Here is a 27313-nt window from a genome sequence, read left to right on the forward strand (position 1 = left end):
CTCCTAATTCTGGCAAAGCCATTGGACAATAAAAAAATAGGAGGCGGATGTTGGAATGGGCCCATCTTGCCCAAGGCCCCCGGGTCCTAAACCCGTTAGCCTCTAGTCAGGTTGTCCTTTTTCTGCCTGATACTGGAGCAACTATAAGTAGAAAACTGGAGCAATTTCATATAATAAGAATTCCCATATGAGCTTACGTATGCGTCTACGATTCAGGGTGGTTGGAATTAGATAGCTTGTTGACATAGTTGTGCTGCCATTTGAATAAGGCAGCTGGTGGGTCAGCCCATCTCGCTCCCGTGAGAAAGGAGGCGTGGTTATTAGCCAAGATGGCGGTAGCGATGTGTATGGCCAAGATCTGGAGGCCGAGCGGTGGCCTGGGTCAGGCTGCTCTCCTGCTGCTGCGGCGGCCTGGGGCTCGGGGCTTGGCTAGATTCGTGAGTACCTGGGCCCCATGGGGCCTTTCTTGAGGAGGAATAGGAACGTAAAGGTTATTTTTACAGTGCATGTCAGTCACCGCGGGCTGTCAAGGAAGGGCCAACTCGGAAAGAAAAGGAGCAGGAGATTCCTTGGAGAGAAATTCAAGGGAAGATCCTCTTCAGAGGAAAAGCAAGGCAGCTCCTTGTGGGCATGCACGGAGGGAGCAAGTCGGGGAGTGAGATGGGACAGGATCAGGTCCTACCTTTCTTTATTCCTTTACTTAAATTTCGATTGCAAAGCGAGTTGAGCAAGAAACTGGTTTGACTCCTATGTCCCCTGATCAAAAGTCAAGGCCGGGGACATTTCCATGACTGTTGTTTACAGGAGATTAGTATGTGTTTGTTGACTTGATGAAGAAAGACAAAGAGCTAGAAGTCCAGACAGGAGCCTTTGTCCACGTTATTATTAGAGACAGCATCTCACTGAGTACTCCAAGATGGCCTTTAACTCACTCAGATGCCCAGACTGGCATCGAACAGGAAACAGACCTGTCTCAGTCTCCCAAGTACTGGGATCACAGCTGTGAGCCACCAAGTTCGGCTGCCCACTTTCCTTGAAAACACTTGAGAATACTCAAGAGTCATCTTTTGATCCATTGTTACTGAGGGCAAGATGACACTTTCAAAAATGATGTTGAGGCCTGGCAATGTAGCTTAGTGACAGAGTGCTTGTCAGCATCCACAATTTAGCTCCTAACACTGTGTGCTCTAGCTGTGGTGACACAAGACAGATTCCAGCACTTGGGAGCTAGAGGCAGGAAGGTCAGGAATTTGAGGTCAGTCTGAGCTACAAGATATGATACGTCCAGCTTGGTAAATAATCTGTTTGGGAAGGAATCAGGGGCAAGACCACCCTAGTAAAAATGAATCTCTCTCTCTCTCTCAGAAGTATCTGCTGTCATAGCTCCTCCCTCCCTCCCTCCCTCTCTCTTTCTCTCTCTGCCTCTCTGCTCTTTCCCCTTCTTCTCTTTCCCTTCCATAGTCCACTAAATAAATATTCAACCTCACTTTGCATGGCGTGCTTATCCGGCTGGGTCTTTCACCTGCCACACAGCTCCTTGCCTGGGCTTGCTGCTCTTGATCTCTCATCCGCCACACTACTCCCTGCCTAGGACCTGCTGGCCCTCCTGGCCTGTAGGCTGCTCGGGGGCTCCTGCCTGGGACCTGGCTGCCTTTGGGGCCCGTCGTGGTCTCGTGCCCGCTGCCCACTGCCGCCAGTCAGGGACCTGTGGGGACCTGTAGCGTTTTATTTAAACCATTACACATGAGACCCTGTCTCAGAAAACCGAAGAGATTGAAGAAAGAAATTGAGGACCTGGTGTGGCGATGCATGCTTTTGATCAGCACTTAGGAGGCAGAAGCAGGTGGATGTCTGTGAGTTTCAAGTCAGCCTGGTCTATGTAGAGTTCCAGTTAGCCAGACCTACATAGTGAGATTGTCTCTTAAAAAAGGGAAGATTTGGGGGCTGGAGAGATGGCTCAGAGGTTAAGAGCACTTCCAGAGGTCCCGAGTTCAATTCCCAGCAACCACATGGTGGCTCACAACCATTTGTAATGAGATCTGGTGCCCTCTTCTGGTCTGCACCATATATGTAGGGAAAATGCTGTATACATAATTAATAAATAAATCTTAAAAAAAGGGAAGATTTTAGCCAGGCGGTGGTGTTGTACACCTTTAATCCCAGCACTCGGGAGGCAGAGGCAGGTGGATCTCTGTGAGTTCGAGACCAATCTGGTGTACAGGAGTTAGTTCCAAGACAGGCTCCAAAGCTACACAGAGAAAGCCTGTCTTGGAAAAACAAAACAAAAAAAGAAAGAACGATCTTGGTCATGCCTGGTTAAATGGTTGAGTTCTGGAGCCGGAGCCCTTGGTTTCACTTCTCTGCTCCGCCTCTTTCCAGTTATGCAGCCTTGGGCAAGGAGCTACTTTCACCTCTCTGTAGTACAGTGCTGATAGTGGCCACTTCATAAGGTCATTGTGGAAATACCTGCTTATGGAAGCATTGCAAATTGGTCCCAGCACAAAAGGGCAATGGGAATGTTGCCCTGACGTTAGTGGTGAGAACAGAAACCTCAGAGATTTGGGAGAGGAAAGGGTGACCTGAGGGGTGGGAACTGGATCTGAGATGATCTGGGTGAACTAGGAGTCGGACGTGGTTACCTAGCAAGGTTGTCAGTAGAGGCGAGCAAATACAGAAAGGTTGCGGGAGCCGGGTGAGGTAGGGCACTGTGCTGTTCTTCTCTTTGGCCCTTGTAATCAAATCCTTCACATCGAATTTCACTTCCTGAAGTCATTGGCTGGGCAGGTAGGCTGAACGGTGAGCAAAAGTGAGGTCCTAGGGAAAGGTCATTGTGGATGGTTAAATCTGTTTTGCTGCTGGCTCAGGCCTCTGTTGTCCATTTTATTTCTTTACTAATTTGAGAGGAAGTTGGGGCAAATGGCAGGAGGGAGCAGTATCTAGCTTTTATTGGTTTGTGTATTTAAATTTTTCTACTTTTTGCCTTTTTTTCCCTTTTTGATAGCCCAGGCTGGCCTCCCAGCCCTTGCAGTAGCTAAGGATGACCTTGAACTTTGGCTCGTCCTGCCTCCACCTAAGGGTTTAGATTAGAATTACTCTTCTCGGGGGCTGGAGAGGTGACTCAGGTTAGGAGCAGTGGCTGCTCTTCCAGAGGTCCTGAGTTCAATTCCCAGCAACCACATGGTGGCTCGCAGCCATCTGTATGAGATTTGGTGCCTTCTTCTGGCATGTAGCCATACATGCGGGAAGAATACTGTATGCATAATAAATAAATATGTCTTTTAAAAAAAATTTGTTCATCACCATGCCTGGTTTTATTTGGTGCTAGGGATTGAGCCCAGGATTTATACATGCTAGGCAAGCGCTCTACCTACCGAGGTAGCTCCTCCCTCTTCTCTCCCTTCTTCTTTCATCCTTCCCCTTTTCTTCATTCTTTCCTTTCTTTGGGGGGGTGAAGTAAGGGAGTGGGGAGGGATCTTGAACCCTTGATTCTCCTGTTTCTACTTCTCAAATGTTAGAATTTCAGGCATTTGTTATCATGCCTCACTTTATATTCTCTCTCTCTCTCTCTCTCTCTCGCTCTCTTTCTCTCTGTCTCTCTCTCTCTGTCTTCTTGAGACAGGGTTTCATTATGTAACCGTAGCTGTCCTGTCCTGGAACTTACTTTGTAGATCAGGCCGGCCTCAGACTCACAGAGGTCTGCCTGCTTCTGTCTCCCAAGACTAGAACTAAGGGTGTGCACCGACTTTTAAAAACTATATTTTTATTAAATTTTTTTCACACAGTATACTTTGATCATATCTTTTACTAGTTCTAGGATTTTAAAAGCTCCTTCCCCCCCCCCAGGCCTAGTCTTGTTGTGCAGTCTGGCTCACCTAGGACTTTCTAGGCCAGGCTCATACTCATGAACCTCCTGCTTTAGGCCCTCCTGCCTCAGCCTTCAGAGTACTCAGATTGCGGGCATGTGCTGTCGTGCCCACCCCTTTACCTTTTTGAGTGGTAGCAACAGGCTTGGGTAGTAGCTAAATAAGATTTTAGACCTAAATTATCCCATAGAGCTTTCCCAGACAGTGTAGCTGCACCAGCCATATGTGCCTACCCAACACTTTGAATGTTGCTATTGCAACTTGAGGGCTGTGGGGTTTGTTCTTTTTGAGACAGGGTCATCCTTTGCGTACTATAATCCAGGCTGGTCTCAGTCTGGTGGTCCTCTTAGATCAGCTCTTAAATTCTGGAATTATAGGTATGTGCCCCTGTGCTCAGCTTGAAGGTTTACTGTTCTTTTAAAATAATTTTTATTCTTTGAAAATTTCATACCTGCATATAGTATATTTTGATTATATCCTCTCCCCACCACTTCCAGTTCCCCTTAAGATTCTCATATCCCTCCCAACTTCATGTCCGCTTAAAATTGTTTATTTATCTGTCTCTTTTTTTCTTCCAAGATGACATCTATCTACAGAACCCTGGAACTCACTGTGTGAACCATGTTGGCCTCACATTCACAGAAATCTGCCTACCTTTGCCTTCTGAGTGCTGGGATTAAAGGCGTTCACTTGTCTATTTGCTTTTTAATCCACTGAGTTCAGCTAATGTTGCCGTGCATGAATGGGTGCAGACTCATCGCAAGGGCATAGGGAAACTGCCAGTGGCTTAAAGAAAAATGAGTCTCCCTTCCCCTGAAGCTAGCAACTTAATAGCTCTTCATCTGGTAGTGGGGTCTTGAGAACCCCTCCCCAGAACTTGCTGGAACTTTTAGCTGCCTGGGTCTTGTGCAGATCTTTTGTAAGTAAGCACAACTGCTGTGACCTGTGTGTGCTATAGCTCTGTCACAAGGACACGAATTTTACAGCAACGCCTCCTGTCCTCCAATTCCTATGATCCTTCTCTCCCCTCTTTCACAGTGCTCCTTGAGCTTCGGAGAGGGGTTGATAGCCATTTTACTGCAGAGATGCTTGCACATCTGTGTTCATCAATGCTCTATTCACACGAGTTAGGATATGGGATCAATTGACAAATGGATACTGAAAATGTATCTCTCTCTCTCTCTCTCTCTCTCTCTCACACACACACACACACACACACACACACACACACACACACACACACACACGGTAGCATGTTACTCAAGTGTAAAGAAATCCGAAACCATGAAATCTGCAGGTAAGTGGATGGAGCTGGGGAAACACTATACCAACTAGGGCCACGAAAGGCAAGCATTGCAGATTCTCATATGAAGGTTCTAGCTTCACATCTTCTGTGTTTTTAAAATGAAGAGCATGTGGAAGCTAGGAAGGTAAGAGCGAGTAAGGAGAGGATGCATGAAAGGAGGGGACATGAAAGTAGACATGGGGAACACTGAGGGGGACAACTACAAGGGCTCAAACAGATAGCTGTGCAGAGATGGGGAAGTGAGAGGCCAGGCAAAGGTAAACAAAACGAAGTATGCTTGAAGCAGAACCTATGATCTTGGCAAATCAAATGAAAAAAATAGAGTAAGCAGGGACAGTGGAACTTCCGTGCTGTGAGAGAACAGGGAAGGTACTGGGGGCTAAAGGTTTCAGTTCAAATAGGAGACAGGGAGGTGGGGGAGAGGAAGAAGGGTGGGTTAACCAAAACTAAGATTGTCTGAAGAATGAAGTCCCATTAGTTTGTAAGCTAATTAAAATAATTTTTTTCCTTAAAAGAATGTTTAAAAGGAAGTACTTCACAGTAGCAAACACTGTTGGTTCCAAAAGTGAGGAAACACTGAGTGAAGACCTCAGTGCCAGCTCCTGCTGCTCTCGGTCGCCTACGGTGGCTGATGGTTAGACCCTGTTGCTGAAGGGAACACAAAAATCCTTTTTCATACAATTTTTTTTTTAGCTTTAGAGACATGATCTCACCATAGTGCAGGATGGTCTGGAAGTCACTGTGTAGCCTGTGATGGCTTTAAACTAGTGACATTTTTCCTGCTTCAGCTTCCCAAGTGGTGGGATTGCAGGCGCGAGCCATCATCCATGGCTGGAAGGTGCAGTTTTATCCAGATGGAGATGGGGGCGGAGATCCAGAGGCGTGTGGGGAGGTTGTCTGCTGTGGACCAGTGAGAGGGGTTGCTGGGGCAGGTGGATGAGGAAGAGGGACCCCATAGCCCCTCCTCTCGGCCCCCTTCACTGAATGCTGTTGCCTTGGGATAATGGCTGGAGATTCTCTCTCTCTCTTTCTCTCTCTCTCTCTCTCTCTCTCTCTCTCTCTCTCTCTCTCTCTCACACACACACACACACACACACACACACACAACAAGCACCTAACTACACACACAAAAAGGAGGAAAAGAACAGTAATGATAAAGGCTTCCAAATCCAGCAAACCTGGGTTTGAGTCCTGGCGCCAGTACCCAGTATGGCCCCAAGCCNCACACACACACACACACACACACACTCAAAAAGCAAAGACCTAACTACTCTCTCTTGGTCTCCTCATTTGGCAGGATGCTGGCCCAGTGGGCACAGAGCTGTGAGTTGAGTTGCCAGCACTGCACCAACTGGGTATGGTAGTGTATGGCTATAATTCCAGAACTCAGGAAGCAGAGACAGGAGGGTTGCATCGAGCTCCAGGCCAGCTGGGTCTAAATGGCATGACCCTAAAAGTTTAAAAAAAAAAAAAAAAGATTCACCCTTAAGGCCGTTGAAATGGCTCAGAGAGTAAGGCAACTGCTATCAAGCCTGGTGACTTGACTTGTCTCCAGGACCCACATGGCGGAGAGAGCATCAACTCCTACAAGTGATCTCACACTTCTATACGTATGCACACACAATACATAAAAATGTAATTTAAAGAATTAAAAACTTGGGGCTGGAGGCCTGGCTCAGTGCTTGAGAGCACTGGCTGCTCTTCCAGAGGACCTGGGCTCAGTTCCCAGCATCCACATGGCGGCTCGCAGCTGTCTGTGGCTCCTGTTCCAGGGGATTCGATACTACCCTCACACAGACACACATACAGACAAAATACCAATGCACATAAAATAAGTAAATTACTTAAAAAATGAAAAACTTACAAGACAAATCCACTCTCTTCTGACCCTCACTTGTGGAGTGGCAGAGTTCCTACTGGAGTAAGGGGGTGGTTAGAGTCAGGGGTCTGCTTGCCATTGCTAATGGTCCTGGCTATCTAAGTGATGTGTCCATGCTCAGTGGGCATTGTGGGCCAAGAGGAGACGGTTTTTTTTTTTTTTTTATTGATTTTTCTCCTGTTGTATTTACCCTTTGGCCTGGAGACCAAATGTTGCCAAGGATGGTGTGAAAACAGCTAGACATGAAATCATAAACTTAGCTAAAACGTGATGAGATGGGGGTTGTCAGTGTTTGTGTGTGCGCACGCGTGTGTGCGTGCATGTTTTGCTAACTGGGGTGAAGTTCTAAGCTTAAACTTTGTAGACCACAGCACTATGGTTACAGTGTTTCATGGTTGGACATCACTGAGGGTGGCTGATGTCTTAAGAAACTTGACCGGGTTTTTACATCATGAGATATTTTGTGACTGACAGTTTCAGCACACAGAGTGCTTGGGCCTTGCCATTAAAAATTAGGAAACTGAGGTCCAGCAATAGAAAGTTTGGCGCCCTGGGTCCCAAAGCCTAAAACTCCCTTCCAGCTGGCAGGAAGGGGAGGAAGCTTAGTCATGTTCCAGTCTCACAGCACTTGGACACTCAGCCCGTCCTGTCCCTCCCACCAGCGTCTGTCCACGACAGTTGCTTCTCCTGGGCTGGGTTAGTATCAGAAGAGCTGGGCTCAGGCCCCGACATGCTCTCTTCTCCCTGCATTCCATGTGCACTGGGCACTTTTTTGTTTGTTTCTGACTCTTCATCTCACTGTGTAGTCCTTGGCTGCTCTCGAACTTGCTTTGTAGACTATGAGGCTGGCCTGAAGCTCACAGAGACCCGCCTGCCTCTGCCTCTGCCTCCTGAGAGCTGGCATTAAAGGTGTGCACCGCCACACTCAGGGATTTTGTTTTGAAATACTTTTAGTACAATATTGTTGACCTAACAAGACACGTTTTGAGAAAGAGCTGACATGTTCCTGCCACTGTGGAGGTCAGAGAACAACTTTGGGGTCCTAGAGATCAAACTTGAGTCCATCGTCAGACTTGTTGGCAAATGGCTTTAACAGATGAAATATTTCTTGAGGCAGGGTCTCTTGTAGCCTGGTTGGCCTTGGACTTCTCACCTTCCCACCGTCCGTCCTGAGCACTGGGTTACTGGTGTGCACTAGCATGCCTGACTTTTGTTTCATGATCATAGAGGGTGTTGGGCAAGTGTGCTGCTGCTGAGCTCCACCCAGGATAGAGAAGGCCTTGTCCCATGGAACAGCTTTGTTTGATAGACAATGTAAGGCTGAAGAAAGCAGATCTAAGGAACAAAGGATCAAGTGATGTTCTTATATGGGACATAGGAGCATAACAGTGGAGGGGTAACCAACTGGTGGCCACCATCAGCCTGTTTTGGCTGGCTGACCTGCTAGTTCTTCAGACTCTGCTAGTTTATCCATTGATAAAACCAGAGTAATACTTCCCTTAGAACTTACTGGCACGGGCTAAAGGGGGATGTTTTGGTTTTTAGACAGAATGTCTCATAGCTGAGGGTCGCTTTGAACCCGTGATTCTTCTACCTTCACCTCCAAGGGCTGGGATTACAGGTGTGGGTTGCCCTATCCAGGTAAAGAGCGGGTTTGTTGTTTTCCTAGGGGTCTTGGCTTGCTGTCCTCCTGCCCCTGCTTCCTGAGTGAGGATTAAAAGTGTGCAGCATACCTGGCTTTTTTTTTTTCTTTTGGGTGCTGGGAACTGAATTTAGGTCCTTTGAAAGAGCAGCAAGAGCTTTTATCTTCTGGGCCCTCTGTCCAGCCCCAAGAGAGAGGAAGTTCTTAAGGGGCACTTTACTCTGTATTCCCAGCACTGAGTAAGTCAGGATTTTAGAAATGGCAGCCACTGCTTTTCTCCAGGGACAGTAACCGCTTTGATGTTGACGGATTCGGGGAAAGAGTGAAATGCCCTCTTGGGCTTTTACACCTGCAGCACCAAGGCGGGTGGCTGGATTTGAAAGCTGGGTCCCCAGAGAGCCTGATTGCTTTTCAACCTAAGTGGCTACCCTTGAGGGAGCTGTAGCTCTCTGCTGCCTTTGCCTCAGGGCTCAAGGCTCAGTGGGTGTGGATGTTTGCATTTGCCCTTCTTCCACAGAGAGAAGGTAAAGTTAGCAGGCCCACCCCAGATGATACACTGTTCTAAACCCTGCCGACTCTGGCCAGGCAGCTCTGCACATGCCAACCGCACCGCTTGTCAACTGTGTGGCTTTGGACAAGTTGCTTAGCCCCATGAGCCTCAAATTCCACCTTATTTGATGGAGATGCCTCACCAGGAGGTGGGTTTCAGTAAATACAGAATAAAGTTCTTCAAATGGCACCTAGTTTCATAGTTGGCTTTTTTTCTGTTTTTGGTTTTTCCAAGACAGGGTTTCTCTATGTAGCTCTGGCTGTCCTGGAACTCACTCTGTAGACCAGGCTAGCCTCGAACTCAGAGATCTGCCTGCCTCTGCCTCCATTAGTGCTGGGACTAATGGTGTGCACACTGCTGGCTTTTTTTTGTCTTTTAAGATTTATTTTATTTGTGCGTGTGTGTACATTTGTGTAGGTGTCTGTGACGACTAGGAGAGAGTGTGGATCCTCTAAAGCTGGAGTTAGAAGCAGTGTGAGGCAGCTGACATGGGTACCAGGAATCAAATCCTGCCCTCTGGAAAGGCAGCGAGTTCCCTTAACGTCTGAGCCATTGCTCCAGCACCGCAGTTGGCTCTTATTGACCTGCTTTAGTCATCTTGGTCTCCAGTATCCAGAGTGCCAGACCCAGAGCCTTTTCATTTGTTTGGTTTGGTTTGTGTTTTGAGAGGCTCCTGTCTTGTAGCCCAGGCTGGCCTTGCACTTGAGATCTTCCTGCCTCACTTTCCTGATGCTTGACCTGACATACCTGTGCAACCACACTGGGCTCTGGAGTCTGCTCTTCCCCGGGCCCAAAGTATTTCCTCCCCATTGCCTCTCCCTGCCTGTTCAGCAGCTTTGCTTAACTCCCCCTTTTCAGAGAATGTTTCTGTCACTCCAGGTAGAGTGGTTGGTGGCATGTCTTTAAGGGCTTTATTGGTGTATTATTCCTTGCAGCCCTTAAGGCAGGTCTTCTCTTTATGGGGCTTGGTTCAGAGCAGTGGGTTCCCATTTGCTATCATATGGTTGGACAAGGATGGAACTGGGATTCCAGCCAGCAGGTTAGTTGTAGCTATGATGACACTCTGCTTCCCTCAGCATCTGCTGCCCGACCCTGTGCGAACTCTCATCCAGGCCTCAGATAGAGCAAATGCTTTGTGTCTACCTGTTTGACAGGAACAGTTATCAGACACACCTGTTAGTGGCTCATGTTTGCCACGCATCCCTTCTGTGTCAGGCGGAATCGTGTACCTGTCAGCTCATGCCACCCTCATGATAGCCCATGAGACTGTACACTGGAAGAAACTAAGGCTCAGGGAACTTTTGTCATGCAGCACTCTGCTTGTGACTGTGCTGTTATCCAAGGTGCCTTAGGCCTTCGGGAATGGTCGCGAGAGTACTTCTGCAGGGTCTCCTGTGGCTTCAGGGCTTGTCCCAGCCTGAACAGCTTTGGCATTCTATGTTACTGGCCACCAGACTACCCCCACCCTCAAGAAAAGGCAAAGAAAAAATTGGATGTGGTCATATCCCTTCTCTGTAAACATTTTTCCACCCATCCCATAATCTAGCATCTTCATTACTGGGCATTTTTGGAACTCACAGAATTAGCACAGTGCTAAAACACATGGGCGCAAGGTTTAGAAAGGGGTTGGAGAGCATGATCTGGGCCCACTCCAGTATGTAAAGCACACCTGGATGTCTGGATGGCTGCGTTGAATCTCTGGCTGTGTTTTGCTTGGATACCCTAGCTCATTTTCAGCCTGAGCTCTGCCCTGCTAACCCTCACCATGGCCAGGTGACTGCTTTCCTTCCCCGAGTCTGGTATCAGACTCCAACCTCAGGTGCAGTGGTTCTTCTCTCTCCCCCTTCCTCCCAAGGTGCCTCTGGTCTCTGGATTTCTTGATTTCTTACCTTTGCAACTTAGGGTCTATGGTGGGGTTGACTTGGTTTTGAGAAAGTTCTCAGTATGTAGGTCAGGTTGGCCTTGAACTCATTATTCTCTTGCTTCTGCCTAGAGTGCTGGGATTAAAGGCGTGCACCACCACTGCCCGGCTTTTCTTGAGATAGTGTCTTGTTGTGTAGTCCAGGCTGGCTTCGAACTCATGATCCTCTTGCCTCAGCCTTGAGAATACTCAGATTCTAGGCCTGCTCTGTCATGCCTGTCTTTCTTTGTTTTTGAGAGCTTGTCTAAACCAGGCTGATCTTAGGGTTGCGATCTTCCTCCCTCCTCCTCTCTAGCGCTGGCATTAGCGACCCTGCTATGCAATGCTTTCCTCCCACTTTTCAAGCACACATTATGCCCAGGCCTACTTGAACCCCTGTGTAAATCACCCTAGGAACTTTACACACAGCCCTCTGCAACATTTTAGACATGAGAAAATTCAGTGTTTGTGGAGAACCCCACTGTGAACTCAGAAAGTGGAACCCAGGTCTGTCTGACTCAAGGGCCGCTGAACTCACCCATGTGTTGGGTGATTACTATGGCGTGCTTGTTGTGTAAGCCAACTTGGACACCTCCCCTGCCTGTGGTGTGTGCAGGGAGACAGACACAGAACAAAGGAACCTTCCAGGTAGGTATCAGGGTCCGGCTGTGCCTGGAGCTTTGGGTGAGGAGAGGTTGCTTGCTTCCTCCTTGCACAGACAGGAGCAGGAGGAGTCTGCCTGAGTGGTGCCAGCCTGAACCTGCCCTGCCGCTGGGAGTGGTAATTTCCTCACAGCCACAAAGCCAATACTCATGCACAGGAAACTTGCTGCCCGCTGGAACCTGGCGCCTTGGCCGCTACAATTAAAAAGAAGGAGGGGACACACGTGAGATAGAACTTCAGGAGAACCCACTGTTTCTGTGGCTTCCCTAGATGTGAAGCCACAACTGCTGACCTGAAGGGAAGCCTGGCTGCTGTGGGCAGCAAAGACGCCAATGTGTGGGAACTGAACAAGCTGTGGCAGTTGAGGCTCGGGGCTCTGGGCTTGGAATCACGGCCCTGCCAGGTTGGAAGCATTCACTTGTGACGCATGTTTTTAGACTTGTGGCTTGGCACAGGCTGTTTACCCCCTAAGTCTGCTAGCTCACCTCTTTCCTGGCAGTGGCATTTAATCTTCACTGATGCCCCGAGGAAGTGAAGCTCAGCCTGGCACCCTGCTCATTAGCACCTCTTGAGCATTTGGGCTTCTCCATGGCTTTGCTAGCCTAGTCTTCTCTGATGGCAGCCTCTTGAGGTTCTGTTACCTGCTGTGGCAGAATGACCCAGAAAGGTTTAGTTAGCAGCAAGGTGGCATTGTTGGAAGATGGCAGTCTATCCCTTCCACCATTCTCCCTCTTGCCCTGGTCGACTTGTTTCTGTGGGTTTTCAGTAAGGGAAGATAATGTGGGAATACATGTGGGTCCTGGACAGGTGGGCCTCTTTTTGTGTCTTGGAGTAGTCCCCACCCTGGTAACTTCTAGACTGGGCTGCTCACATCTTATCACCTTCATGGACATGGAGGAGAGTGGGCCTCCAGGAAGTCTGAGGACAGATAGCCGAAGCTTCTGTGTTGATGAGAGAAGTCTTGAGTCTGGATTTTGCTGTGGTCAACTTTTTCTGGCAGGTGGCACTTTTCCTGGAACTTGGCTCTAGGGCAGGCTTGGGGAAGGCAGGAAGATTTGTTCCTTCCTATATAGCCAGTTTATAGTCTAACTATTTAGTGTGTGTGTGTGTGTGTGTGTGTGTGTGTGTGTTGTTTTTCATTTTGAAACAAGAGTCCTTTATAGCCCAGGTTGGCCCCAGGTGGGTGATATTCTTAGCACTTTGTGGAGGCGAGAGGATTAGGACTTCAAGGCTAGCCTCAGAAAGAAGCAAGTTTGAGACTAACTGGGCTCCTTACCCACCATAGTGCTAGCCAACAGGGAGGCTTGAGGTTGCTGAGGCTTCCGCTCCTCCTGATGGCAGCACTTCTCTGCTTCTCTTCCCAGCACCCCAGCAGACAACAGCAGCAGTTCCCATCCCTGGACGACAAGCCCCAGTTCCCAGGGGCCTCGGCAGAGTTTGTAGACAAGCTAGAGTTCATCCAACCCAATGTCATTTCTGGCATCCCCATCTACCGTGTCATGGACCGCCAGGGCCAGATCATCAACCCCAGTGAAGACCCCCATGTGAGGCTGCTCCCTTGTCCCAGGCCCCCATGCCCAGGTCCCTTGCCTGAGTCCTCTGGTCCCAACTTTCCCCGTCTGTCTGCCTGCAGCTGCCCCAGGAGGAGGTACTGAAGTTATACAGGAGCATGACACTGCTCAACACCATGGACCGAATTCTCTATGAATCCCAACGGCAGGTACGTGGGGACAGGCTGGAGCAGGGTGGGGTCACCTCAGGTCCTACATGTGGTTGTATACAAGGAATGCACCAAGGAGGGTGTGGTATGGAGATCCATTCTGTGGTGTCCTGAGAGTTCGTCGGGGGTGCTGGGGTGCTGGAAGAGTGTGGGAAGCAACACTAATAATCTGCATGTGCACAGCAGAGAAAAGCTCCAGAAGTAACTAGTTACAGTCATGACTTCAGGCAGGACATCTCTCTTGTCTTTGACCTGGTCTCCACACTGTGTGTTAGCTGGGTGCAGAGCTCAGTGGTAGAATTCTTGACTTGTTCCTGGGATCCGTCATTAGCTCTACAAATAAGTAAGTAAGTACACAAGAGAATAGAATAGAATACTTAAAAAGTCAGGCATAGTGATACATGCCTGTAATCTAAGTACTTGGGAGGATGAGGTGGTAGGATAGCCATGAATTCCAGGTCAGCCTAAACTACAAAGTAAGACACCGTCTCAGAGCTGCCCCTCCACCACCACCCCATAAATCCGTGAGTGAGAGCTGGTATTTTAACCTGTAGTGTTGGGATGGGAAGGAATTAGCTATCCAGCACAAAGGAGTTTACCTACTACACGCAGGACAGTCTGTGTTTGAGGATTATGCTTAGGCATGAGGGGTAGAATTCCCCACTCCAAAGGAAAGCTTAAGAAACAAAATCCAAAGCAGTGCTTTACAGGTGACAGGTTTGTCCTCTTGGATAAAAGAAGCTAGGGCCAGAGGGCCTGGAACTCATCCAGCAGCAGGTGAGTGTCAGTGCATATCCTGTCTCCTTCTCCTTCCATTACTTGCTGTGCTGTGCAGTACTGGCCTCTTTCTTCATGGTCTCCTTATGATTCTCACAGTCTAGATGGCTGTTGGAGTCTCATTCCAGGCAGCAAGAAGGAAGGCCAAATACGGCCCATCCTATCTCTCTCCTCACTCAGGTCTCTGTAGAGCTTTCTCAGGCATTCATCAGTCCTTCCTGGTTGCCAGGGAGATTGGCACTAGCCCTTTCATCTGAGTAGCCCCTGCCTGTGGCAGTATAGGAGGTGGGGAGGACTCTGGGTAGACAGGCTCTGCCACTAGCCCAAGGTGGGGGTGCATCTCAGGCTCCTCCACATGCTGAACTTGACAGCCCTGCAGGCCCTCCATATCCCTTACCCGCCCACCCACTTGGCACCAGAAAGTCAATTAACTTTTAATTGGCTCCCCACTTAGAGAAAAGCCCTTCTTCATCACTTTCCCCGGCAGCTGGAAAGCCAGGTTCCAGGAGCAATGCTGAGCTCCACAGGGGTGGGGGTCCTGAGGGGCAGTCGGGAAGAGCGTTTCCACATGATCTTAGGTGATCTCGATTTCATCATACACCAGGAGTTCCCCATCTTGGTGCCTTAGACCTAGTTGGCATCATCCCTGCTCATGCCCCACAGCAGACAGCCTGCCCAAACTTGACCTGTGTCCCTTCCTCCTCTAACTTGTGTCTCAGTGATAGGCACTGCCAGCCACCTTTCTCGTCTTTCCTGGCACCTTGAGTCTCATAGCAGCTCCACAGCATTGTTGGAAACCCACCCTGTCCCTCTGCTCCATCCTTTTGGACAGAATGCTGTTTGTTGTGTGCCTGTTGCCTTAGGCTCACAGGATGGCTGCCACAGGTCCAGGCATCATGGCTCTGAGCAAGGCAGGAAGAAGGTAGAGGTATGGGTGGTGCCAGCAGGAGTTTCCCATAAGGCAGATTCCATTGAAGCTTGGGGTTTAAACTGTCCCTGACCAACCACTTCTCACTAGCAAGGGGGGGTTGGGAACCCCAATGTCTTTTCCAGGTCCAGGATAGAGAAGCTAGTTGGTCTATGTGGGGTCAATCACAGCAGCACTAACTCCGCTTTTTTTTTTTTTTTAAGATTTATTTATTATGTATACAGTATTCTCAGTATTCTGTATGCATGTATGCCTGCAGGCCAAAAGAGGGTACCCATTTCACTACAGATGGTTGTGAGCCACTATGTGGTTGCCGGAAATTGAACTCAGGACCTTTGGAAGAGCAGGCAGTGCTCTTAACCACTGAGCCATCTCTCCAGCCCCCCTAACTCGGCTTTTGAGGAGTCCCTTCTGGTCCCCCTCTCCTGAGTCGCTGCAGTCTTTCCTGTTCTCCATCCCTTCCCTGCAGAGGTGGCTGCAGCGCCTGCAGAGTATCCTAGAGGACAGTCCAGGCGTTTGTCCTTGTCGTCCAAGAGCTGCCTTTGCACATCATCTCCCTCATCTTCACATCATGGCCCTTTGGCCTCAGGTCTTTCCTTGTCCTTTTGTCTAGGCCTTCCACTCCACCTGCCTTTGCCCACTGCAGCAGTTTCTCTCTACACCGGGCACTGTGTGTGCCATCCTTTGAGCTCTTGTCACTCAGCCCTAACTTTCCACTCAGTTTCTTCTGGAGGCAGGAGGTCCTGCAGCCCAGCCCAGTCCAGTGGTGGCTGCAGTGATGGCTGCATATCTGTACAAGTTAGGCACGCCCGCCTTTAATTCTAGCACCCAGGAAGCAGAGGCAAGCAGATCTCTATGAGTTCAAGGCCAGCTTGGTCTACATTGTGAGTTCAGGATAGCCAGGGCTATGGAGAGACCATGTCTTAAAACAACGACAACAAAACAAAAACTCAGGCAGGGTCTCTGTCAAGGACTGCCTTAACCAAGCCCGGCCCCTTCATCCCCAGGGCCGGATCTCCTTCTACATGACCAACTATGGTGAGGAGGGGACACATGTGGGAAGTGCTGCCGCCCTGGACCATACAGACCTGGTGTTTGGCCAATACCGGGAGGCAGGTATGTTTGCTGGTAGTTGCTTCTGGGATCCCCGTCCAAGAGGTAGTCTTCCGTCAGAGTCAGAAGTGTAGGCAGTGTCTCTTGCAGAGAAGGGTAAGTCATCAGTCTTCTCTGAGCCACCATGTCCTCATCTCCAAAGTGGCCATGAGGAGGTATCTGAAGTTAAGCCTCTAGAAGGCTGCTGGGGATCAGGCCTGACTGGAGGCGAGGCACACTCTGTGGACACCTGCCTATCCAGTGCTGGGCACTTGTGGACTCTCCTGAAGTACTGTGTCCTTGGGAAGGTCCTGAGTGCAGTGTGGAGCTTATTTTTGGCAAGACAGATAGATGCAGAGTGAAAGGAAGGAGCAGAGAATAAGGCAGGAGGCTCTCTGGAGCCAGGATGTTCTTGGCAGTCGAGCACCTCCCTAAACACAGGTGTAGGCTGAGTGAGAGGCTTGCTGAGCGTGGAGATGTGGTTGCTTGGGGTCCTGCAGGAAGCTTCCCTTGGAGGTACCAGCCAGGCAAATCTTGAGCTTAGGAAGGCCTGCCACATCTTGGGCCAGTTTGCTTGGTCATGCTGTCCTGTTTATAAGGAGGTGGCAGCTCTAGCTGGCCGCTGAAAAGAGCCTGGCATAGGCTGAGCACCTGGAGTTAGAGGACCTTGTTAGAATCGTTCCCAGGGACAGCTTATCGGAAGTGGGGGTAGCCAGTATGACTGTCCAGAGGCCTCCTTGGATAAGCTGGGCATCATTCTACAGCTGAACTAGCCCCTCTTGTTCTGGGTTGGGATAGTTGGGGCTTGGTATCTTGAGCAAGGAAAGCCGGGCTTCCAAGGCACCGGGGACCTGTAAGCTCTTGTGTGTGTGGAGGCAACAATGCAGGGAGAGAAGTGAGGCCACCCATCTCCTAACTCACAGCCCGCCCATTGTGTTGAGCTGCTTCTCACTGGGAGCCTGGCATGGTAGCATGTGCTAGTAATCCCAGTCCTCAGAAAGCCGAGGCAGGGGGACTGCAAGTGTGAGGCCAATCTGGGCTACATAGCAAGAATCGGTCCATAAAAAGAGAAGACCCCAAAACAGCCTACTAGGATGTGGGGAGATGAGAGGTCTCAGAGCAGCAGGTGGCCCTTACTGATCTCTGGAACTGCCTCGGAGTTTTGTCTTGCACTCTGGAGATGACCTGGATTGGGTGACTTCCAGCGGAGGAGGCAATTCCTGGTTAATTGTGAAAGCCAGGCAAGCAGCAGGGACAGAGTGAGGTCCCCGGGGGAGGGGAGGGGGACCCGGGGGGGGGGGGGGGGGGGGGGGGGGGGGGGGGGGGCCCAGGCCATCTGCCTCCCAAGGGGTGGGGCTTAGTGAGCCCTCTTCACTCACATCTGACCCAGCGACAGCCCTCTCTGTCTTTCTGGCTGCTCTCCCATAACCATATGGGACATTCCCAACTGGTCTAGCAACAGGGAGTGGTATTGGTCAGGACTGTGAAGCAGCAGCAGGTGCTAAGGCAAAGCAGTAGGTTCCCATGGGACCCGTAGTCCCTGGTGCAGTCAGATCCACCTGGCTGCTGTGTGCAGCCAAGGCTGTGTGTTTTGTTTGTGTTTGGTGGCAATAGAGATGGAGCCCAGGGCCTCACACACACCAGGCAGACAGACACTTTACCTCTGAGCTCCACCCCAGCTTGGGACTCTGTATGAACACTTCTTCTCACTCACTCCTGCTTGGTGATTCTCATGTAGAAACCGAGAGCCTGTGTCTTGTGGGTTTGTGGACCAGTCTCAAGACGCACTTCCTCCTCTGTCAGAGCTCCTCCTCCATCATTGTCTATGAACTGTAGCCAGACCTTTGCAAATTTATAGTACCCATTCAAAGACATGTGACAGATGACCATGAAGGCCAGGCATGGTGGCACATGCAGAGGCAGAGGCAGGAGGATTGCTAAAAATTTAAAGTGAGCCTGACCAACCTAAAGTCCAGATCAGCTGGGTGTGGTGGTACACCTTTAATCCCAGCACTTGGGAGGTACAGGCAGGCAGATCTCTGTGAAGCCAGACTGGTCTACATAGTGAGTTCCAGGACAGCCAGGGCTACATAGTGCAACCAGTCTCAAGAAAAATAAGCTGCTTGTCATGTGATCCCATTAACTTTCTTCTGTTTAGAAACACGTCTTACTATGAAGCCAAGGCTGGTCTGGAACTTGCTTTGTAGACCAGGCTGACCTTGAACTCACAGAGATCTGCCTGCCTCTGCTTTCCAAGTAGCAGTGAGCCACCATGCTTAGGCCCATTTTAATTTCTCATATTAAGAACCACTCTGCAGTAAAGGGTTGGGAAAGACACCTAACAGTTGTTTCTGTGAGATCTCAGGCTCTGGGGACCAAAGGACGTCATGACCCACAGCCCTGCCCCATGGTATGGGTGTGAGTTGGGACCCTTTTCAGTGATGCTGAGAGAGTCCCCACTTGTTCTGAAGCAGTCACAGACCCCTCCTCTGTCTTAGTTAGGGTTTCTATTGCTATAAAGAGACACCATGACCATGGCAATTCTTATAAAGGAAAACATTTAATTGGGGTGGCTTACAGTTCAGAGGTTTAGTCCATTATCATGGTGGGGAGCATGGCAGCATGCAGGCAGACATGGTGCTGCCTACCTACATGTGGATAGGCAGACAGTAGGAAGTGCACTGAGACACTGGATGCGACTTGAGCATATATGAGACATCAAAGCCTGCCTCCACCTTGACACACTTGTTCCAACAAGGCCACTCTAACTTCTAATAATGCCACTCCCTTTGGGGGCCATTTTCTTTCAAACCACCATACCTCCAATCCTCTGATTTAGCAAACAGGGCCTCTTTGATGGTCATTTGGGGTCCAGCAGGGCTTTTATTTGAAGAAAAGGTTTTATTTCTGTGAATAGATAGGCTTTTCCTGTTGTGCAGGTGTGACTTGGCCTGTACTTAAAGGAGGCGCATTAATTCAAGAAACAAATCTTAGTTTTTCACCAGGAAAAAAGTCTTGGGCTGGGACTGTGTCAGTGGTAGAATATTTGCGGGCATGCCTGCCTAGGGTGGGTTCCATGTCTAACAGTGTAAAAAAGAAGGAGAAGGGAGGGGCTGAGGGCCACCAAGGGAAAGAGAGCCACTTTCCCTCCATCAGTGTTCTGTGTCAGTGGATGGTGTTAGGAAAAAAATCCTAAGAGGGGCGGCTCTGCCGGCGCAAAGAAATCCAATTAGGTCAGATCAGACCAAATTAAAATACCCATCGTTTTATTAAACACAATGCTCTCGGGTTGCCGAGTGCATGGTGTGGAGACAGGAAAGTGGGGAGCACATGCAAACCTGGAACCACGTGTTTGTCCTCTGGGAGCCCACTTAAATACCCTGTCTGAGTGATCCTGACTCTCCCCCAGAGAGGGGTCAGGAGTTGGCATTCTGGGATTTGGAGTCTAGAACAATATACTCCCAGGCCAGGGGGCTGGGATGGATGCCAGGGGCTGGGGCTATGCTCCAGACTTAACAGATGGCACCCTGTATCTCTGAGCAGAGATCAGCATGTAGGGACTCAGTGAGTTAGTTTTGTTTTATATTTATTGAAACAGCATGTCAGTGTGTAGACCAGGTTGGCTTTGAACTCTTTGAGATCTACCTGCCTCTGTCTCCTGTGTGCTGGGATTAAAGGCATGCGCCACCATGCCTGGCCAGTGAGTTATTTAAAAAAAGGCCGGGCAGTGAGTTATTTAAAAAAAAGGAGGCAGAGGCAGGCAGATCTTTGTGAGTTTGAGGCCAGCCTGGTCTACAAGAGCTAGTTCTAGGAGAGGCTCCAAAGCCACAGAGAAACCCTGTCTCGAAACCCCCCCCCCCCAAAAAAAGGGAAAAAAGAAATAAGATGAAGTCGAGGCAGGATGGGGGGGAATCACAGAAAGAGTTGGAGGTAGGGATCAGGGTGAGGGAGTGGAGGTGTGGGGATGATCTAGATGCATTATGCTCATGTATGAAATTACCAAATAATTTTTCTAAAACCACACATAGATCTGACAGATCTTCCTCCACTGACCATGTGCTCTGAAGGCTGAAACCAGGGTCCTTTTACAAAGAAAGACCTCGAGCTGGGTGATGGTGGTGCACACCTTTAATCCTAGTACTCAGGAGGCAGAGAGCAAATCCCAGGATGTCTAGTAGTACACAGAGAGACCCTATCTCAAAAACAAAAACAAACAAACAAAAAAAACCCAAAAAATCCAAAAAGAAAGACTTTGCCTGCCATTTTCTTGGCAGTGCAGCTCCGTCATATGAAAATTTCAGTTATATCCATTCAAGGATGAGCGTCGGGAGATGCTAATGTACTGAACCATGTACCCCTACTGACAGTTACCAAGAGGAGTTTTCTGGGCCAAACCTAAGTCTCTCCCGAGATAGCCTGTATCAGTGGCCCCTGTCTGTCTTTGTGAACCCCTGAGTTTGCCTACCTGCTACAATCTGGTTCTTAATTATTGTTTGTTTAATTCAAGACATTATCTTGCTACCTACATAGCCTAGGCTAGCCTCAAACTTGCAGTCCTCCTGCCTCAGTCTTTGAGGGCTGGGCTCACAGGCTGTCTTAGCACCCAGACCTGCTAGGAAGGTCTGGGCAGATTCTGGCTGGTTCCCGGCTGCCCACAGGGTGGGTCTTACACTCCTCCAGTACACTGCTCAACAGGCTCATAGCTGCCTCCTCCTTCCAGGTGTGCTCATGTACCGGGACTACCCTCTGGAGCTGTTCATGGCCCAGTGCTATGGCAACGTGAGTGACCCAGGCAAGGGGCGCCAGATGCCCGTTCACTATGGCTGCAAGGAGCGCCACTTCGTCACCATCTCCTCTCCACTAGCCACGCAGATCCCTCAGGGTGAGGATATACGCCAACCATCCATGCAATACTTATGACATACCTCTCTGTGCGGGCCCAGGCCTTCGCTAGCCTACTAGTTGGGTGCTGCCATTAGAGCCTAGTCTTTGTCAAGGGCTTTCAAGGAACTTCTCAGAGGAGGGCTCCATGGTGTCCCATCCCATTCAGCAGCCCTAAGTCATCATGGCTACACTGGACTTCCCAGACTCGGGCCATTCCATCTGATCCTCCTCCTCTCCAAGCCAGCAGGACCAGGAACCTCATTGTCAGACTCAGATTGTCTCATGACACTCAGTTGCTGTGGGGGTAAATGCTAGCATGGATTACTATGGCTGTTACAAAGAACAGGGAGTTGAAGGTGAAGAAGGAAGTGGCTTGCTAGGGTCTTGTGGTAGGGAGGAGGGCAGGAACTCACTCATGGGTTCTTAGGACTACAGAGCCCAAGTTCTACCCTGCCCTGGCTAACCAAGGTTCTCAGAGCCAGGTAGATTCCCCAGAGCATGCTGTAGGTGCTCTGAGGCTTCTGGCATACTGCAGAGACTGCCAGGATGCCTGGCCTGTGCCCATACAACACACAGACGGAGGATTAGCTCTTTTGGTGGCCCCCTGGGTCCAGAGTCTGGGAGGTGTGTGTCTTAGTAGCTGTGTGGCTTGTGAGCCCGCAGGCCTCCTGGGAGAGGTGGGTGGCAGGGCCCTCTCTGAACTGGCCTTATCTTCTATTATGGTTCCCTGGAGTCCCTCAGTCAGCAGATATAGGGAATGGCCACCATGTGCCAAGTGTCACCCTAGGCTTTCTGAACAAGAGAGACAAATGGCAGCCCTGTTGATGCTAATGCTGGGTTGGAGAATGGTAGAAGAGAGTGGAGAGGCAGTACCTAGAGTGCTTCATATAGGTGACAGGAAAGCCAGGACAGAGCAGTGTCAGCTGGGGCAGTGGCAGAGGCACCATAGTGATTTAATGATAGACTAGAAGCAGTGTGGGTTCCTGGAGGCAGTCATGTATTTAGTTATGACCAGACCAGGGGGCTTAGAGGAGGGGATACAGAGCAGGTGGGGCCTAGTGGCCTTTGCTTATTGCAAGCACTTTGGCCCATAGTGGCATGAGAGCCCAGAGTTAGGCAAGAGTCTGCCAGACTCACACTGTGAGAGGCCCTCAGCTGTCCCTTGGATGACAGATCAAGGGGCCGTGGGCTGCTTAGTAACTAGGGTATGAGGTGCTGGTGCCTGGCTTTGGTGGGCAAGGTCCAGATCTGCCTGTCCCTTTGAAGGTGGGGGAGATGCAAGCATGGCAGATGGGAGTTGGGGTGATGCACATTTTGCCCTGTAAATGGAAGGATGGTACTCTAGTCAGCTGAGAGGGAGAAGGCTGTGGTGGGCAGGCCCTTGGTATCTGGTGACAACTTTCCCAAGCCTAAGGTTGTGTGGCTGCGTGCGCACGCAAGTGTGTCTCTGTGTGGCTGCTTCTTCCTATTTGTGTTCTTTCATCCATGTTTCCATGCAGCGGTGGGGGCAGCCTATGCTGCCAAGCGGGCCAATGCCAACCGGATTGTGATCTGTTACTTTGGCGAGGGGGCAGCCAGTGAAGGGGATGCCCATGCCGGCTTCAACTTTGCAGCTACCTTGGAATGTCCTATCATCTTCTTCTGCCGGAACAATGGCTATGCCATTTCCACACCAACCTCTGAGCAGTACCGTGGGGATGGCATCGGTAAGGGCCCTGCTCCCACCCACTTTCCTCCTGTTCTCTTCCTGTGGTGTCTGATGGAGAGGGTACAGGAGGCAGTGAATGAGCACGCTCCGTTCTCCTTCCCTCCTCCCCGAGGCCTGACTGGAACCCTCTTTGTCCCTGCAGCAGCTCGGGGCCCTGGGTATGGCATCCTGTCAATCCGTGTGGATGGCAACGACGTGTTTGCAGTGTACAATGCCACTAGGGAGGCCCGGCGGCGGGCTGTGGCTGAGAACCAGCCCTTCCTCATTGAGGCCATGACCTACAGGTACCTGCCTGTCTCACGTCCATCACTGCAGCCCACAGCTCTGACAAGCCCTCTGTCAGTGCCCCCAAACACTGCCTTGTCACCCTGTATTGCGTTCTCCTCCTTGCTTTACATCACTGCTCTGTTCTTTTCTGGCCCCCAATCCCAGCTGATTCATGTCTCCTCCTCTGAACAGGATTGGACATCACAGTACCAGTGACGACAGCTCAGCATACCGTTCAGTGGACGAGGTCAATTACTGGGACAAGCAGGACCACCCGATCTCGAGGCTGAGGCAGTATCTGCTGAACCAGGGCTGGTGGGATGAGGAGCAGGAGAAGACCTGGCGGAAGCAGTCACGAAAGAAGGTGAGGGCCCCCTGGAGCTCCTAGTTGTGTGCTCCACTGGCTCCTGCACAGGGAGAACTCGGGGAGAATGGGAGTGCAGGACCTGGATGCTCGCATTGACCCAGGCAAACTAGTGCCCATAAATGGGCCCTGGAGCCAAGCTGCCGTATGGCCTCGGTGAGTCTTCAGAACCCAGGGCAGGTTTCCTCATCTCTAAGTTCCTGGGGTATTTGCTTCATAACTCAGTCTTTGTGACGTGGTGGAGCCTCACCTGAGCTGTAGCTGGAACTAGTGTCCATCCTTTGTGGGTTAAGGGCAGGATGGTCTAGCCTCAGGCTGCACTGTGGGTACTGGCTCAGCCCTGACTGCATCGTCCTGAGGAGGAGTCCTTCCTGTCTCTGCACCCTGAGCCTCTACACCTGTTCACTCCAATGTAATTCCAGGTCCCCTGCGGTCCAGAACTGGGGTTCTGGAGAGTTAGCTAATCCTAGGCTGAGGCCTCAAAGGGGAGTGGTTGGACCTTGGAGGAGGGCAAGGAGAAGGGGACAGCCACTTCTTACCCTCCTGTGTCTCCCAGGTGATGGAGGCCTTTGAACAGGCCGAGCGGAAGCTAAAGCCCAACCCAAACCTGCTGTTCTCTGACGTGTACCAGGAGATGCCTGCCCAGCTCCGCAGACAACAGGAGTCACTGGCAAGACATCTGCAGACCTACGGGGAACATTACCCCCTGGACCACTTTGACAAGTGAGGTCCTAGCCACCCTGACGTGGTTCTGCTCTGAGTGGAGCTGCTAACATGCTCAGTGGCCAGGGTGGCACTCCAAACTGTCATGGGGTGACTCCCACTCCCCATTCCTGCTCCTCCAGGCTACTTCACTGGGGCACAGTGTTTGCAGCTATTGCTGAGGCTCCATCACCCCCTCACCTGTTACAGTGCCTTTTTGGGGTAGGACCCAGGCCAGGGAAGACCCTCTGGGCAGGTGGCCCCGGATCTTGCCCAGAGTACGAGCTGGTCAGCAGGGTGAATAAACCAGGGGCTCTGCCTTTGACCCTCTGCTTCCCCTGCTCTCTGTTTCCTCAAGTTTGGGGGCTGGGGTGTGTGTGTGTGTGAGGAGGCATATAGAGTCGGGGAGAGACCAGCATGGTTGATTTGTTTGCGGGGGAGCGGGGGTGTTAATTTTTGTTACAGGATCTCAATGTGTAGCCCAGGTTGGACTGGAATTTGTGATCTTCCCGTCTCACCCTCTGAGTTCTGGGCTTATAGGATGACCACCACACCAGCCTTTGGGGATAGCCTAGACCGCCACACCAGCCTTTGGGGATAGCCTAGACCGCCACACCAGCCTTTGGGGGATAGCCTGGCTTTAGGCAGAAAAGCTAAAGGCTTTTCTCCACTTATAGATCCCTACTTCTATAAACTTTCCCAAGCTGGAAGGCAGCTTTGGTACATGTGCTCTCTAGAGCTCGCTCGTAGCTTGGTACAACAGTGCTGTCCAGCAAAGTGTCCAGTGTGAAGGTTTAGGGTACAACAACATCTGCCTTCTCTGCAGGGGTCCCACATATGAAAAAAATAACTCCTGGCCTCATAGTAGGGAGGACATCGTTTTCAAATTTGAAAGTAAGTGAGCACAGTTTGCCATCTTGTCTGGCCTGTCCAGTTCTTGACTGGGAGGGTTTAGGAGGGTCTCAGGACAGCTCATCATCCCCACCCCCACTCTAGCTTGTCTCTGAGGCTCAGCACTGGAGCTTTGGACCCCACAGGTGTTTCCAGAGCCTAATAGTGTCCTGGGGGCTGACCGGATGCACCAGCAGCAGGCCTCGTATGGTGCAGGGGTCCCTGGTGCGATCTGCTGGCCAGGCTGTGAGGAATCCTGGATGGGCACGGGGCACTAAGCCCAGGGCACGGAAGCAGAAGCCAGTGTAGACATCATCAAAGGGGAAAGGCACCACACGGGCTGCTGCCTGCAGCAGCCAGGGGGCCAGACGTCCTGAGATGACATAACCACCTCCACTTGCGTAGGCTGGGTAGTCACCTTCAAAGAAGGTCCTAGGCACATAGAAAGGGCCAGGCTTGCGGAGTGGCTTGGCCTGGGTGAAGACCTCACCCAGGTAGAGGCTATGGGCCCAGGTGGGTGGCAGGGTCTGCAGGTGCTCCAGCAGGGCAGGGATGTGCACGAAAGCGTCATCCTGAACCTGCAGAACAAAGTTCACATCGGGGCAGTGGTGGCTCAGCCAGGTCAACAGCAGCAGGTCTTTGAGTGTCCGGTTGTAGGGAACGTCTAAGAAGTCCCAGAGCAGCAGGTCACCGTAGTGCTGGCTCTCCCATGTCACCAGTGATCTTAGGTCAGGCCCCCCCATTCCTAGTGGGGACCCCAGCAGGAAGAGCAGCCGGGTCCCAGCAGCTGTGCTGCCCCAGGTCTCCCTCACAGCCTGGCGTGCTGCAAAGTGTCCTGGCTCAGACTTGACAGCCAGGAGCAGGTAGGGGACATCCTTATCAGAGCAACTGGCCACTGGGCTGCCTCCCTCTGTAGGCAACCATAGAGGGAAGCTCCTACAAGCTGCTGACAGCAAGAAGCGCTGAAAGTCCTGGGGGTACAACAAGAAGTCCAAGATCTCCGAGGCCGCAACAGTCCCCCAAGTCTGGCAGTTCGTACTGGGCAGAACTCCCAGGTTCCGCTGCTTCTGGTTCCAGTAAGCCAAGGACAGTGGACCAATCTGACCCAGGCGTGCTGAGAGGTTGATGGGCAGGGTGGGCTCAGCATTGTGTGATGTGGGACTGAGCAGGGTGCCCCGAGGTTCAGCCTTGTTAAACCAGGACTCGGATGTCCATTCGATGTACACTTTGAGGCCCAGGAGTGTGAGCAGTGCTGACAGGCAGAGCTGGCACTTGCGGCAACGCATGACCCGGCCCAGGGAAAGGGCCACCAGTGGTGCTGCAAGAGTCACAAGGAGTCACAGAGGGTGCAGCGTGGACCTCCAAAGAGGGCCCAGCTGAGCCCAGACAAGCAGCCTAGGACTTACCCAGACCCAGCCAGCTGGTAATGGCTTCGAAGACCCTGACCCTAGGCAGCCTGGCTCATAGTACCTAATTGTCACATTACCTTAGACTGAGCTCCACACCCGCATTCTATTTTTTCCCTTTCCTGGAATCAAGGTGTTGATGTATTTGCGGCATCGCTTCAACGCCATTCCTATCCCCTTTCCTCCACTCTTCTGTCTCTTTTAGGAGTCCTAGCTCCCCGGGGAAACCCCTTTTACCTTCTTGGAAACCTACCTAACTCCTCTAGTAACCCCACCCCAGGGCCCGCCCCAGGTACCTCTGGGTTCAGCTTCCGCCAGCTCTGGGGGGTCCTTGGGTCAAGCCCTGCCGGGACTCCCAGATTGCAGCTGTGTGTCCTCCGGCTGCCGGCCCAGCCCTGGAGTCTGGAGGGGCGGGCGGGCGGGGAGGAGGCGGGAGGGGCCCCTGGGGCCGGGAGGAGCCAGGGCGGGGCTGGAGGGGAGGCAGACGAGAAGACGCGCTCTGGCGAGTTAGGGCTGGTTTCCTGGTGAGACGTCAGGAAAGGTGCAGGGATGGCCAAATCGTGGACCCGGACTGCGGACTGCGAGGGCCTGGGAAAGAATTCCAGGGAAGGGGAGGCCAAGGGCAGCTGACATGAGTGATCCAGGGGCAGTCTGGGCCCCAAAGAGAAAAGAGAAGGGAGGCCGAGGGACTGGTTCGAGGTCACCGCCAGGTCGCGACTGGTGTGTGTGTGTGTGTGTGTGTGTGTGTGTGTGTGTGTGTGTGTGTGTGTG

The 27313-nt window shown here is 51.1% G+C and overlaps 2 protein-coding genes across 4 annotated transcripts; one reads left to right on the forward strand and one right to left on the reverse strand.

The window, feature by feature from the left end:
- Positions 1–307: 307 nt before the first annotated feature.
- Positions 308–24570, forward strand: Bckdha (branched chain keto acid dehydrogenase E1 subunit alpha). 3 transcript variants are annotated; one of them, XM_050132006.1, is made up of 9 exons: positions 308–437; positions 13168–13347; positions 13437–13523; positions 16236–16344; positions 21041–21202; positions 22704–22910; positions 23055–23196; positions 23372–23543; positions 24100–24570. In XM_050132006.1, the coding sequence occupies exons 1-9, from the start codon at positions 330–332 to the stop codon at positions 24268–24270; spliced, it is 1338 nt and encodes a 445-aa protein (XP_049987963.1). In that variant the 5' UTR covers positions 308–329; the 3' UTR covers positions 24271–24570. The 3 variants fall into 3 exon arrangements, with proteins under 3 accessions (XP_049987963.1, XP_049987964.1, XP_049987965.1); XM_050132007.1 differs by having other exon boundaries at positions 23058–23196; XM_050132008.1 differs by lacking the exon at positions 13168–13347.
- Positions 24571–24691: 121 nt separating this feature from the next.
- Positions 24692–26978, reverse strand: B3gnt8 (UDP-GlcNAc:betaGal beta-1,3-N-acetylglucosaminyltransferase 8). The gene is made up of 2 exons (XM_050132009.1): positions 26839–26978; positions 24692–26454 (listed from the first exon to the last, which is right to left on the reverse strand). The coding sequence occupies exon 2, from the start codon at positions 26420–26422 to the stop codon at positions 25256–25258; it is 1167 nt and encodes a 388-aa protein (XP_049987966.1). The 5' UTR covers positions 26423–26454; positions 26839–26978; the 3' UTR covers positions 24692–25255.
- Positions 26979–27313: the final 335 nt, after the last annotated feature.

This window comes from Alexandromys fortis, unplaced genomic scaffold, assembly GCF_014885135.2.
Source record: "Alexandromys fortis isolate MF-2015 unplaced genomic scaffold, M_Fortis_MF-2015_v1.1 scaffold_394, whole genome shotgun sequence".
Classification (NCBI taxonomy): domain Eukaryota; kingdom Metazoa; phylum Chordata; class Mammalia; order Rodentia; family Cricetidae; genus Alexandromys; species Alexandromys fortis.

Coding starts and splice junctions, on each gene's coding strand:
- B3gnt8 (XM_050132009.1), bottom strand. CDS start 26,422: ATGCGTTGCCGCAAGTGCCAGCTCTGCCTGTCAGCACTGCTCACACTC.
- Bckdha (XM_050132006.1), top strand. CDS start 330: ATGGCGGTAGCGATGTGTATGGCCAAGATCTGGAGGCCGAGCGGTGGC. Junction 23,197..23,371: donor ATTGAGGCCATGACCTACAG/GTACCTGCCTGT, acceptor TCCTCTGAACAG/GATTGGACATCACAGTACCA. Junction 23,544..24,099: donor GGAAGCAGTCACGAAAGAAG/GTGAGGGCCCCC, acceptor TGTGTCTCCCAG/GTGATGGAGGCCTTTGAACA.